At 42.0% G+C, this 13,490-nt stretch overlaps 1 protein-coding gene across 2 annotated transcripts in view; it reads left to right on the top strand.

The window, feature by feature from the left end:
• Window positions 1-13,490, top strand: part of ARMC3 (armadillo repeat containing 3) — an 89,435-nt gene that overhangs the window by 58,260 nt on the left and 17,685 nt on the right. For both annotated transcript variants that reach the window (XM_036092619.2, XM_078075221.1), the window contains 6 exons: window positions 2,262-2,511; window positions 6,086-6,222; window positions 7,079-7,247; window positions 9,851-9,948; window positions 10,620-10,721; window positions 11,161-11,256. In XM_036092619.2, coding sequence (XP_035948512.2) covers window positions 2,262-2,511; window positions 6,086-6,222; window positions 7,079-7,247; window positions 9,851-9,948; window positions 10,620-10,721; window positions 11,161-11,256 — 852 coding nt within the window. The remainder of the gene's footprint in view (window positions 1-2,261; window positions 2,512-6,085; window positions 6,223-7,078; window positions 7,248-9,850; window positions 9,949-10,619; window positions 10,722-11,160; window positions 11,257-13,490) is intronic.

The following is a 13,490-nucleotide window of genomic DNA, read 5'->3' on the forward strand; positions in this document are numbered from 1 at the left end:
TCATATTAATTAGAAAATATGCATAATTTAAAATCCTTGCTGGCAGTTTTAAAAAATTCAATATTTCCACTCTAAGTAAAAATACGAGAAGTTTCTGAGAAACTAATACACTAGAGCCTCCAAATTTTTCCTTACTCATACAGTCAAATGACCACCGTTTGATTAATGGTAGGAGAGAATTAAAAGTAAAAGTAAGATTATCTTAAGAGTGTTTATTTTGTCCTCTAGGAAAGGAGAGCAAGTTCTGGCCCTCCAGCTATCATAGTGAGATGCAGGCCCTTCTTACCAATATTTTTATAGAAACAAATTCTGCTTACGTGTCATCTAACCAAATTTTAAAGGGATGCCTTCCTAGGAAAGGAATGGGAGACACCACAAGAAGGATTAAATATATACCAAGGACTAGGGTATGGGAAGATATGGAACCAAACTCTGATTTTGCCTTCATATCAATACAGTGTGTTTTCTGGACGGATTTATTCAAAACAGGGTGGGAGGTGCCTTCAGGGTTAACACCAACGGAGCCCAGCATTCCCCAGAGTGGCCGCCTTCGTCATTTCATTCCTTCCCAGCTGCTGTTGTTCAGTCCACTTCAGAGCTACTCTGAGTGACAATCACAGCTTCCTTTCTCCTCCGGGACGCTTCATTTACATTGTGCCCTCTCTCGGACAGTTGTGATAACCTCTGTTTTTGAGATTGTCACTTCTTCACAATCAGCAAATTTAAGTGACTACCAAATTAAATTTAATTATCAGAATATTCATCAGAATACAGGGTGATGGGCTGAATCATATAGTCTCACTTGTTGTTTTCAGTTTTGGTTCTTAATATGATCTTAAGTGGAAAAAAATGTGTCAGATATAAACCTTAAAGGGATGTTCATATTATTGGAGTCTCAGGTATGTTTTTTTATTGTCTTGATTACCTCTATTCCCATGATGATATAAATGGGTTTTTAACACAGAGTTTGGGGTCTTCCTTTGAAACTAAGATGCTCTGTATAATCTTATGGCTTGGAACATCTCTTATTTGAAAGAATTCCAAATATTAAAGAACATAATTAAATCATCTTCCTCTTGTTAAAATGATACCCTTTTTTATTTTCACTACTTTATGAGCTTTTTAAGTGATTAGAAAGCAAGGACTATAGAAAGTATGGCGTTCTTTTTTTTTTTTTTTTAAGATTTTATTTATTTATTTGACAGAGACAGATACAGCGAGAGAGGGAACACAAGCGGGGTGGGGGGGGGAGGGAGAAGCAGGCTTCCCACAGAGCAGGGAGCCCAATGTGGGGCCCGTTCCCAGGACCCCGGGATCATGACCTGAGCCGAAGGCAGACGCTTAACGACTGAGCCACCCAGGCGCCCCAGTATGGCGTTCTTAAAAAGAGGTGTAGGCTTATTACTTGTGAGACTATTAATATATTTTATGGATAATCGTGGTCTTTTTATAGCAGAAATAGGAAATTTAACAACTGAATATGCCTACATTACTAAAACTAGTTATTATGTCAATATTAGGACTTTGATCTTTGATGTTTAATTTGTAAAAGCAGCATTTATCTCCAAAATGTTTTGCTGGCTTCAAATGTGTTAACCTCTGCCTACAATTAACAACCTCCTTTAAAGATGGGGAGGATGAGCTAAAGAGTTTTAACTTAAACCAGGAGCATCTCCCACTCACTCATTTCCCCTATTTAAAGTCTTGTTTTCCTAGGGCCACTTGGGTGGCTCAGTTGGGTTAAACATCTGACTTTTGATTTTGGCTCAGGGCCTGAGCTCAGGGTTGTGAGATCGAGCCCCAGGTCAGGCTCCATGCCCAGATTAAGATTAAGGTTCTCTCTCTCTTCCTCTCTTAAAAAATAAATAAATAAGCTAAAATAAAATAAAAATAAAGCTCTGTTTTCCTACTGGTTGAGAATATCTTAATCTGCTTTCTTTGAATAGAATTCCTGTCTTGTAAGTACCACTGAGTTAAAAAAAATGAACAGCTGTAGGAGAGTTTCTAAGAAGTCATGCATTTTTCTATAACTACAAGCTGTAGAAGTAAGAAAAGGGTTATTTAAATTCATTCTCAACTGACATTTTCCCAGACTCCACTTACATCACTAGCACATCAAGTCTGGGTTCATTGCATTGTAAATTAATTTCTTTCTAAAACCGTATTTATGTACTCATTTGTTTAATAAGCTCCGTTGTATACTACAAAGACAATTTCTTGAACTCGGATGAATGACATTCATTTCTCCTCCATTTACCCAGTGCTGCTGCTGAAGCTGATGGTATTGATCCATTAATAAACATGCTGTCCAGTAAACGAGATGGAGCCATTTCCAACGCTGCTACAGTATTAGCGAACATGGCAATGCAGGAGCCCCTGCGTGTGAGCATACAGAACCACGATGTCATGCACGCCCTCATCAGCCCTCTCCGGTCTGCAAACACGACCGTGCAGAGCAAAGCGGCTCTCGTGGTGGCTGCAACCGCATGCGATGTTGAGGCCCGGACAGAGGTGAGAGCTTTAATAACGTCTGTTCTCTCATTTTTCTGGTCCCTACCTCTGGGTGGATTAATTTGAAACATTTTCAAGTGTTTGAACCTACCCATCATTTAGAGCCTTCGAAATCGGTGCAACACTTCAACCATGGACTCTGGGTGATAATAATGTGTCAGTGTATGTTCATCAGTTGTAACAAATGTACCAATCCGGCAACGGATGTTGATAATGGGAAAGCTGCTCATGTGTAGGGGCAGGGAGTAGGGGAAATCTCTGTACCTGCTGCTCAGTTTTGCTGTGAACCTAAAACTACTCTAAAAAATTAAATTATTAAATTGGTGCAACATTTGGAAAAGAAATTGGCATTACCTAGCAAAGAAGAGCATGTCCTATAATCCGGTATAATCCAGCAGTTCTGTTTCTAAGTTATACAGCTAAAACAGTCTCTTGCCTCTGTGCACCAGATGCATTGTTTATAATATCTAAACAACTGGAAACACACCAATTGCCTAGTATTTTAAGAGAATGGGTAAATAAATTTGTGGTATATTCATAAAATGGAGTTTCACATCCGTGAAAATGAATGAACTATAGCTACAGACATCAACAGAGATGAATCTCAAGCCATGCTGAGCAAAATCAAATTGCAGAAGAATACAACTTCTGATTCTGTTTATGTAGCACTCGAAAGTATACAAATCTAAGCAATATATTGTTTAGATAAACATACATGTACGTTGCAACTATAAAGGCAAAGGTAGAGAATGATTAACCCCAAATTCAAGAAATCCTCTTGAGGGATCAAGGGAGTGGATGTAACTGAGAGGAAAAAACAGGGGTTCAAGGTCATTTAAATTCGTCATTTCTTAAGCTGAGCGGTAGACAAACAGGCGTGCCTTTACTACAGTGCGTTACATTATACACATGGGTTCCACATACTCCTGTGTTCCTTGTATATTTCAAAGTTTTAAAAACATAGAATTGCTTTTTTTTTACAAGTGTATCATATAAAAGTGTCTTTGGTTCTATTCAAAAAGGTAATGTAAACCTACAAACATGCTTTTTTCTCTTGCTTTTGTCACATTTACTTGTCAGGCGGCACTCTCCAAACAGCCTAGGGCTTTGTTCCTCTCCCTCCAGTATAAATAACAATAGCTAACACTTACTGAGCACTTACTAGGCAGTGAGCACTGTGCTAAGCACTCGACAAGCTTTTAAGCGTCACTCCCTGCTGAGTGAGGAGCCCAACAGGGGGCTCGATCCCACCACCCAAGACATCAGGACCTGAGCTGAAACCAAGAGCTGGACGCCCAACTGGCTGAGCCGCCCAGGCGCCCCAAGACTACCAGATGTTTATTTACCATCTACTCTGTGTCAGGGACTATGCTAGGCTTCGGCAACACAGCGATCAAAGCGTTTTGGTCCTACCTCAATGCAGTCTGCAGAATAGTCTGTCTCTTTCCAGGAATATTGCAGCTGAGTCTCCTGCTCTCCCTACGCCTGCCACCCCTGCTTCCCACACTGCCTCCAGACTGATCTTTCAAATATATGACCCTCATCACGTCACTGCAAGTCCCCAGTGGCGCGCCATTGCCCCAGAGGAAAAGTTGAGCTGCTTAGCGTGATGCGCATGGGCTCCCAATGACCCACACCTACCCACCTGTGCCTGAAGCCTCTTCCCAGGCCTAACTCCATTCTCCAGAAATACGATACCATTTGTAATTCTGTCCATATGCTCTGTTCTCTTATTTATATGTCTTTGATTTCTCCTGTTGGAAAACTATTCTCACTTTTGTCCACCTGATAAAATCACACTTCTCCTTCAAAACCCATGTCAGCCATTCTGTCTTCCATGAGACCTTTCTTCAGCCCTCAAGCTAGGGAGCATCCTCTTCTATGCTTCCCTTACACCCTATGCATGCTTCCCTTGTCTTCTGCTTTGCATATATGGTTCTTGTATGAAAGACTATAAGCCCCTTGAGGCTTTAGGGAAATGACCTGAGAGTTTTTCTTCCCTGTGTCCATGCCATTAATAGATACCTGGCACAGAGTGCATACTTAATAAACAGTCATTAAATGAATGGGTAAATGAGTGAGGGAATTAATAAATGAATTAGATCTTTTCCAAAAGAACACATGGAGTTAGACTATCTTGTATTATACTCAGAAATAAAGATGTTCAGAAATTTGACTTGCTAAAGCCTAAGATGCTTCAAGTAAACTTTTTAAAGCTGTAATGTTACATGTACTAAAGTGTGATCCCTGAGAAGAAAATGTCACTGGACATTGATGGAAAACCACTGAATCTGAATCAAGTGGATCATACCCCATAAGGGCTCTTGTCTTCAGATACTACACATAGAAACTGGTAAAATATGCTTTTTTTGTCCTCTAGGTTCAGATGATAGAATATTGCATTTCAGGCAGTATGACAAGAGCTCTATCAAATCTTTTTTTTTTTTTTTTTTCCGGATTGGAATAATTTTATCCATGAATAATTACCTTTATTACTTGAATTTCCTTTAACGATGTAATTAATGTAGTTCTGTCCAATTCTCTTCTTATTCTTTTTTATCTCTTCCTCACTCCTTGGAGAATTGAAGAGAAGACGCTGTGCAGCGATAACAAAAATTGGTCTTCTTCTAGGGCATTGCTATGGTACTGCTTTGGCCACACTGACGATTTGGTGGCGGTGTCCAGTGACATGTAGCATGTCACTGTATCAATTCCTCCTGCCCAGCCTTGGGGACCGGATTCATTCCCTATTACTGCTGTAACAAATGACCACAACATTGTGGCTTAAAGTAATAGAAATCTGTTATCGTATAGTATAGGAGGTCAGAAGTCTGAAAACAGGTCTTACGGGTTAAAATCAAGGTGTTGGCAGAGCTATGTTCCTTTGGGAGACTTTGAGGGAAAATCTGCCCTTTCTAGCTTTTACCACCCACCTCCATCCCTTCTGTGGCCCCTTCCTCCATCTTCAAAGGGTATTACTCCAATCTCTGCTTCTACACGACTCCTTTCTCAGCTCCAGGCACCCATATCTCCATCTTATAAGGACCCTTATAACTAAATTGGGCCCACCTGATTACCTGGGACAATCTCCCCATCTCAAACTTACTAACATGTCACATCTGCAAAATCCCTTCCAGGGAAAAGGACACCTTTGGGGGACCATCATTCTGTCTACCATAGGGCCAAATGAACAGTCAGTATTGATGAGCAGAATGAATGAACACAGGGAGCAAGAGGACAGGTTCTCAGTCTCCCTCCCATGCAAAATCACAGTGACCTCCATGCAAAATCACAGTGACCTCCATGCAAAATCACAGTGACCTCCATGCAAAATCACAGTGACCTCCCTCGGTTATTTGCCTGTGGCCTCCTCTTGACCTTGAACAGAAATCTGGGCTCCTGTCTTTAAGGTTTTGTAATAGACTGCTTCCCCCTAGATGTAATAAATCTAAATATCCTAAAGTGTTCTTACATAGTTAAAATCGTTTAACAATCAAATGAGATTTTTTTTTAAAAAACATCAGCGTTTATATTCTGTACTCCCAATGCATAAACTTTTGGTTTCCACGTTCAGTTAAGAAATTCAGGCGGCCTGGAGCCGCTGGTGGAGCTCCTGCGCTCTAAGAATGCAGAAGTGAGAAGGCACGCCAGCTGGGCGGTGATGGTCTGCGCCAACGATGAGCTGATGGCTGTTGAATTATGCAGGCTTGGGTGAGTGGAGCTGCCTGGAGTCTCCGGCTCAGATGAAGAGCAGAAGATGAAGGAGCGCACTCTTTGGGCCCAAGGAAGGTCAGGCAGAGTCCACACTCCCGCTCACAGGCGGCCGAGCCCTCGGGACCTGTGACTGGCTCAGCGGACCTTCCCTAGGAAGGGACGGCCTGGCGGGGCGGGAGGGGGGGGTCCCCTCCCATTCCCCCCACCTGGAGATCTCCCCAGCACCCTTACAAAACCATCTTTACCATCTCCCTGTCCACCTTTTCACCCTGATCAATGCCTCTCTTTCCCTCCCCTCTGCTATTGCTAGACAGCAACTCTGTCTCTCCACTTTTGAAGCGAAAATAAAATGGGTGAGCCATGACTGCATCTACTTTTTCTCCTGCCTTCACCCAAACCTCTCCATCAGAATTAGGCATTTAACCCACCCACCAAAGCAGGTCCTCCAGCTGCAGCAGATGAGCGAGTTGCCTTAGCGTACTGGCAAATAGGGTTTCCAGGGTCCACTGATGGGCTCATCCTATTTCTAACCATCTCTGTGTTTGCATATTGCCTGGTTAGCTGAAAAAGTTGGAACCCAATACTAATTTTGCTTTAAATGAAGAACTTTCCCCCCCCATCAAAGTGTCCTTTTCAGCTGTTTGAATATGAGTCACTACATGGCATATATATTCTCAAAAAGGACTGATTCATCTTCACAATTCTGTCAGTATTACTTTATCTGAAAGGGTGAGATGTCTTTAACCTTTCCATCTCAATTCTTCATTCAGGGTCTTGGCTGGGTATATAAATGAGAACTTAATATTGGATTGCTTGTTTAAAGCAAATCATGCTTTTTTTCTCTTATTGACAGGGCTTTAGATATCCTTGAAGAAGTTAATCTATCAGTAAGTCGAAAAAATAAATTCAGTGAGGCAGCTTATAACAAATTGCTCAACAACTACCTGTCTCTGAAATATAGCCTGACTGGCTATTTGTCATCAAGTAACATAATTAGTGACGGATTCTATGATTACGGTCAGGTAAGTGACAGCATTAATTTGTATTTTAGTATGTATGATCATTTCTTCTTTAGTCACAGTGCCATTACATTGCAATTTTTTAACCACCTCACAGAATGTATATTTTTATAGGCAGAAACTTGGGAATCAGAGCTTTATTCTTAACTTTGGCTGTAAGATCTTGCATTTGCGTGAGAGGGATCTAACTGTAATACGACTGGGAAATACAATTTAACTAGAATCTGATTACTTGTAGTAGAATCAGCTTGCTGAGGCTACTCTCAAGTTTCAGGGAAGATAGAAAAGAAGGAGCATTTTCTGTTCTATTAATTCCAGCCTTAGTGATAAGGATAGAAGTATGAGTGTTTCATTTTATTATAATCTAATTGAAATGAGCCAAATTGTAATACCAAATTTTAAATGTAATATAGAAGAACGTCATTTAAGCTGCATTTTTGACTCTGATTTTAAAAACAATATACAGTGGAATTCAGAGTTAATGTCAAGAGAAATGGGAAGCTAAAAATTAGAATCTTAAGGACATTTTGGCACTGCTGCTTAAGCCAGCATTTTCCTTTCTTCTGGAAACCAAGAGCAATAAGGAGAACAGGAAAACAATTTTTAAATCTACAAATGCCACTTTAGGCAAATCTAGGAAACAGATATGATCCACAGACTTCATTAAAAAAAATGTAGGAGTTACTGAAAATCCCTGAGATCAGGCAGAAGGGGTGCAGGAAGAGGAATGAAAAGGGGGAAAAAAATAAGCCCAGAGTGGGACAAGCAGCTAGTGGTACAGGTCTCAGAAAGTGCCATCCCTGCCTCAGGTGAAGGGAGAGCTCAGAAGTGCAAAAGCCAAATGCTCTGTTTGCCGGGCAGGTGCAGGACCCAAGGCCCTGGGATGGGCAAGGCTAGGAGCAAAAGCCAGTTTGGACCAGTTTGATTCAAAAAAGCAGAGGAGATAGGGCCATGAAAGAATCACATAGCTGAACCGTATTTGCAGGAAACACTCTATCATGGTAATCGAATTGGAGACATTTTTAAATTTTTTAATTTTTTTTTAAGTAATCTCTACCACATGGGGCTCGAACTCACCACTCCGAGATCAAGAGTCACATGCTCTACCGGCGGAGCCAGCGAGGCGCCCTTAGAGACATTTTTTTTAAAGATTTTTTTAATTTATTTGTCAGAGAGAGAGAGAGCACAAGCAGGGGGAGCGGCAGGGAGAGGGAGAAGCAGGCTCCCCACTGAGCAGGGAGCCCGATGCGGGACTCGATCCCAGGTCCCTGGGATCATGACCTGAGCCAAAGGCAGACGCTTAACTGACTGAGCCACCCAAGCGACCCGAGACATTCTGAATAATGAAAAATGACTAGCCTAAAACTTGACTCCTGCTCTTCCTTCTGCTTTCCCCAGCTGCCGCCGCCACCATACCTATCATAAGACATACACGCACACACACACACACACACACACCCCACTGAGAAATCACTGCTCCAAGAAAGCCCGTCTCATTCAGTGAATTCAGAGAATTCTCTGATTCCTTCATTCAGTAAATATTAAGTTTCTAATATTGTAGGTTTGAAGATATCAGTAAATAAAAGACCTAGATCTCTACTTTCACCACCCCAGTGAGAAGAAATAGACAATAAACAGTAAACATGACAAATAGATAAATAATTTATATCACATGATCAAAATGATCGGAGCTTTGGGGGGAAAAGTAGAGCAGAGGCAGGATAAGGGGGTTCTATAGTGCTGCGTGGGTACTGGGGTTGATGTTCATCGTGATTTTAGAAATTGTGGTCAGGGAGGTCTCACAGAGAGGGATTCCCCTCTCTGTGAGCCAAAGCTAGAAGGTTGGGGGACTTAGGCGTGGGGATGGCTGGGGGAAGAGCTTTCCAGGCAGAGGAATATGCATGCCTGGCATATTTAAAAAACAGCAAGGTCAGTGTAGCCGTAGCTGAGTGAACCAAGGGGCAGACCAGTAAGGACTAAATCAGAGAGGTAGAGACCAGATCATGTAAGTCTTGTAGACCATCGGAAGGATTTGGGCCTTTATTCTGAATGAAGTAGGAAAACTTGGCAGAGTTGTGGGCAGAAAAATAACATGATCTGTCTGATTTTTAAAGGATCCTGGAAAGTATCTTGGATGAGAGAGGGATCTAACTGTAATACGACTGGGAAAAGACCCCAGAAGGTGGTGTGGTCTAACCCCCCTCAGCAGGCTGGTAAAATTGCTAATATAGGACCTGGACTAACCTATTTTTACATATCCTCACAACATTTTTAGTCATCTGTTGAGTAATCAGTTACTCTTACAGACAACAAATTCTCCCTTATATATACATTGCATACATTGCAAATTCCCTTATGTTTACATTGCAAACTCAACTACTTTTGGGGGCCAAACTGATAATTATGGTGTGAAACAGCTGAGAGTATAAAGCAATACAGATTGTGGGGAACTGGAGGCAAGATGCCCACAAATTCAAGTTCCTCTTTCTAACTGTGCATATGTGTGTGCGAAATTATATTACTTCAAACAGCTGAGAACATCAGTATTCATTTAAAACAATATAATCCATGTGGATATTACTTTTTCTTTCTTAAATTATCTGTAGATAAATCCCGGCACCAAACTTTTGCCTTTGAAGGATCTCTGCTTACAAGAACCAAGTGATCTACGTGCTGTACTCTTAGTTAACAGTAAATCTGACGTGTGAGTCTCTTGGGGGAGGAGGGATGCAGGGAAGCGCATAATGCTTTTTGTCTGTACATCATCACATGAATATATAAGATTCCCAGGACGGTATCTTTTTGCCCCCCTGTATTTGGCATCACCCTGAAAACGAACACCAGTCCATAAACTCATAGCCTGACATAGTAAAGGCCATGAAATCACCGGCAACGTGGTTTTTCCTTTGATTCCCTTTTACCACTCAATTCCAGATGTATTTCTGTAGTCAATGCTGGTAACATGAAGTAATTGAAGGAAGTGTAAGCAGATAGGAGCAAACCAAAACGAATTATGTTTACAGGACTCTAACTGCTGCCCAGAGGTTTTTTGTTTTTTTTTTACTATAAAATAAGTAAATAGTACAGCTAAAAATTAAAGCTTCAAAATGCTTCCTTAAAATGGTCATGCATACCTATATATCTGTCATAATTTATTTTATGTGATGTATTTTATAAAAATATTTCCAGTTCCAGTTCATGAACAATATTCTTTTTGTCTTACCTTCACCTCTCCTTTATGTTTTCATTCTATCACTGTTAAATGTCATCTCCAATTATGATTTTCTGAAAAAAAAATCTGTTTTGTAGGACAAATCCAATATTGACAAATGAAGTATTTTAACTTGTATATAATTCAAATACATAAAATTTTAGTTCTCCACCTCCATCTATGGAAGATAAGTCATCAGATATTGGTTATGGACGGAGTATTTCTTCCTCATCTTCTTTAAGAAGAGCAAGCAAAGAAAAGACGAAGTAAGAAAATGGTATTTTGTCTGTACTCAAATAATTCTCCCCTCAACCTGGGAGGAAGAACAAATTTAGGTTTTAGATTGGGGCAACTTAATTCTTTTCATTCTTCTAGTACTATAATTTCATAATTGCCTTTTTAAATTGCTGTGGAAAAGATCTCTGGGAAAAGTAGGCTTTCTGTGCTATTTGCTGTGAACCTCCAGTGAGCCCTCGAGCACAGGACTTAGGAGCTGTGAGCCGGCTTTGTTCGATTTTCTGTAGATGGAGTCATGCCTGGTGCCCGGCTTCACGTCGGGGAAGGGAGCCCAGGCATGTCATGGCAAAGAAACATGCCTTCTAAATGACGAAATGCCTTGCAAATGTAATATTTTATTATTTCTCATATGATTGAAATCGATGATGAATTTTTCCTTGTCCTTAGAACAAATATTTTTCATTTTAGTACTGGATTTGGATCTCCCACAGAAGACAAATCGGAACCTACTTCTGGACGAAATACTGCTCTTAGCAAAAGCACCACTAGGGAGAAAAGATCAAGGTAGGAAACGCAGGACTGTCTTCTTTTCCTAAGGATAGTCATGTGAGGTTTTGATTCCGCACCAAAGTTGGTGAACGGAAGGAGTGGCCTTTAAAATAGGAAGCTTTTCTTACCGAATCAGGATGTTGGGTAGGAGGGGAGACTCATGAAATGTAATTAACAAGTCACTTCATTTTTGCCTCTTGCAATCTCTTGAAAACTTAACCAGAGTGAATTGCTTCTCCTGCCTCTGGGTGAGAACTCAGGTCACTTTGATCAACTATACAGTCCTACAGACACTTGAATTCGAAAACAGCAACAGTAGTCTCTAGCCAGTCATTTAAAAGTCCAACCCTGTGTCATGATCAAGGTAGAATGACCCCCTGCCCTCCCCCGGCGGCTGCCCTTGCGGATGGTGAGCCCCACACGCAGGAGCACGGTCCTGTCCCTCTCCGCCTTGTGCTTCTACCCCGCCTCCCCCCCTGCTCGCCCAGAGAAACCTCTGACCCCTCAGGAGGCAGCGAGAGGAGGAAAGGGAAATAGGACCCAGCTCTTACTTGATGGAACAATTAGAATGTGGTTTCATGCTTTTTAGGCCTGGCATGTTTTAAACATGCTTTCCGTATGTTTACGTATTTTTAAACCCATTATTTCTCTAATGAGCACTTTCGTGGATTCCTCAAAAACCCACTTGGACCTCTTGCCACACTCCGTGACCCTTTAATTATTGTTGACTTAAGCCCTTCCGAACCACTGTGGTATCGGAGGCTGTTTGGCAGGCATTTCGAGTATCCGCTCTCTAAACTGAGACCGCCCCCTACGGCCTCCCGAGGTCTGGGCGGTGGTTTGCTCTCCTCAGACCTCAGAGCGGCTGTTTCCCTATTTCTGACTTCCTTCTCTGTTGTAAGTCTCCTTTGCTCGCTCTTCTCATCGCAGCTTCTTAACTGCTCCTATTGTTCCAGGAATGATATTTTTTGCCCTTCCCTCCCCTCCCTTCCCTTTCACCCGTCTCGTCCCCACCCACCCCTCCCTACCCCACCTTTCCCCTCCCCTCCCCTCCCCTCCCCTCCCCTCCCCTCCCTATCCTGCGCCCCACCCCGCACCTTCTCTTCCTGTCTTTCCTTTCCTCCTTTGGCTTCTCTGTGCTTCACCTCTACTGCATGGAGAGCTCCTTGAGGACAAGAACATGTTCTGATTTGAGGAATTTCTCTTCCCATCCCTAGTGTTTAGCCCAGGGCTTGGTGGGCATACAGAGGCATTCATGTGTATTCAAGAGAATAGAAATCTGAACGGTTGCAGGAAAAGGTTATTTTTGACAAGGTCCACCCTTATAAACTGTGTGTCTGAGCAAGTTGGTTTCCTTCTCTTTGCCTGAGTCCCCTCATCAGTAAAATGAACAGAACATAGGGTATGGTGAGGAGTAAAGAAATTAGCACGTAGAAAGTGCATAGAGCAGTGCCTGGCACAAAGTGGATGCTCAACAAATGTTAGTGCTGTTGTACGAAACGGTTGCAAGGAGCCCAAATCCACTCAACCCTTGCAGGGATATAGAGGAGTCTCCAGAGTCCAGCGTGGGAAATGCAGCCACCCCCTAAAGGACAGGAGCTCGGATGAAGTCAGTAACTGTAGGGACTCTGTCTCTCTCCCTCTCTTTTTCTCTCTCCACTGCGGGTATCTTATTTACAGATGCTTTGTTATCCTCCTTGACTTTCTTTTGATTACCGCCTCACCCATAACCGTGGCTTATATGTGACTTTGGTTTGCCAGGGGACAAATCTGGCTCCGATTCCAAGCAAACTTTCAGTTCTAAAGCATATTTGTGCATATTCAAGTGCATATTGGTCAAAGAGACCATCGTACCGTCATAGGCCAAAGTATTGGCTGGCTTTGAGGCAGGTGTCTCCCTTTGGTCTACCCAGCCATGGCCCTGGGGAAGAATCGACCTTCTGCCCCCTTGATAAGGGGAGGGTAGGCCACTTGTCTGATGGGTGACCATTACATACATATTGTACTTACCATCATCAATCAAAGCGTATTTTTCCCTCTGGTACCTCTGATACCACATCAGCTTTAATCTTTGGTGATGCTGCTATTCTTGGCAGAATATCATCTATTTTTCTTACAACTTAGTCTGGTTCTTAATCCTAAATCTTTTGGGGGAGAATGGGCAGTCCTACTGGGTTGAAAGTTATTTTGTGTACTTGTAAATATCAAAATGCTGATCTTCAGGGAGGCAGAAAAAGAGAGAAAGGGGG

The sequence above is a fragment of the Halichoerus grypus genome, chromosome 6 (assembly GCF_964656455.1).
Source record: "Halichoerus grypus chromosome 6, mHalGry1.hap1.1, whole genome shotgun sequence".
NCBI classification, from domain to species: domain Eukaryota; kingdom Metazoa; phylum Chordata; class Mammalia; order Carnivora; family Phocidae; genus Halichoerus; species Halichoerus grypus.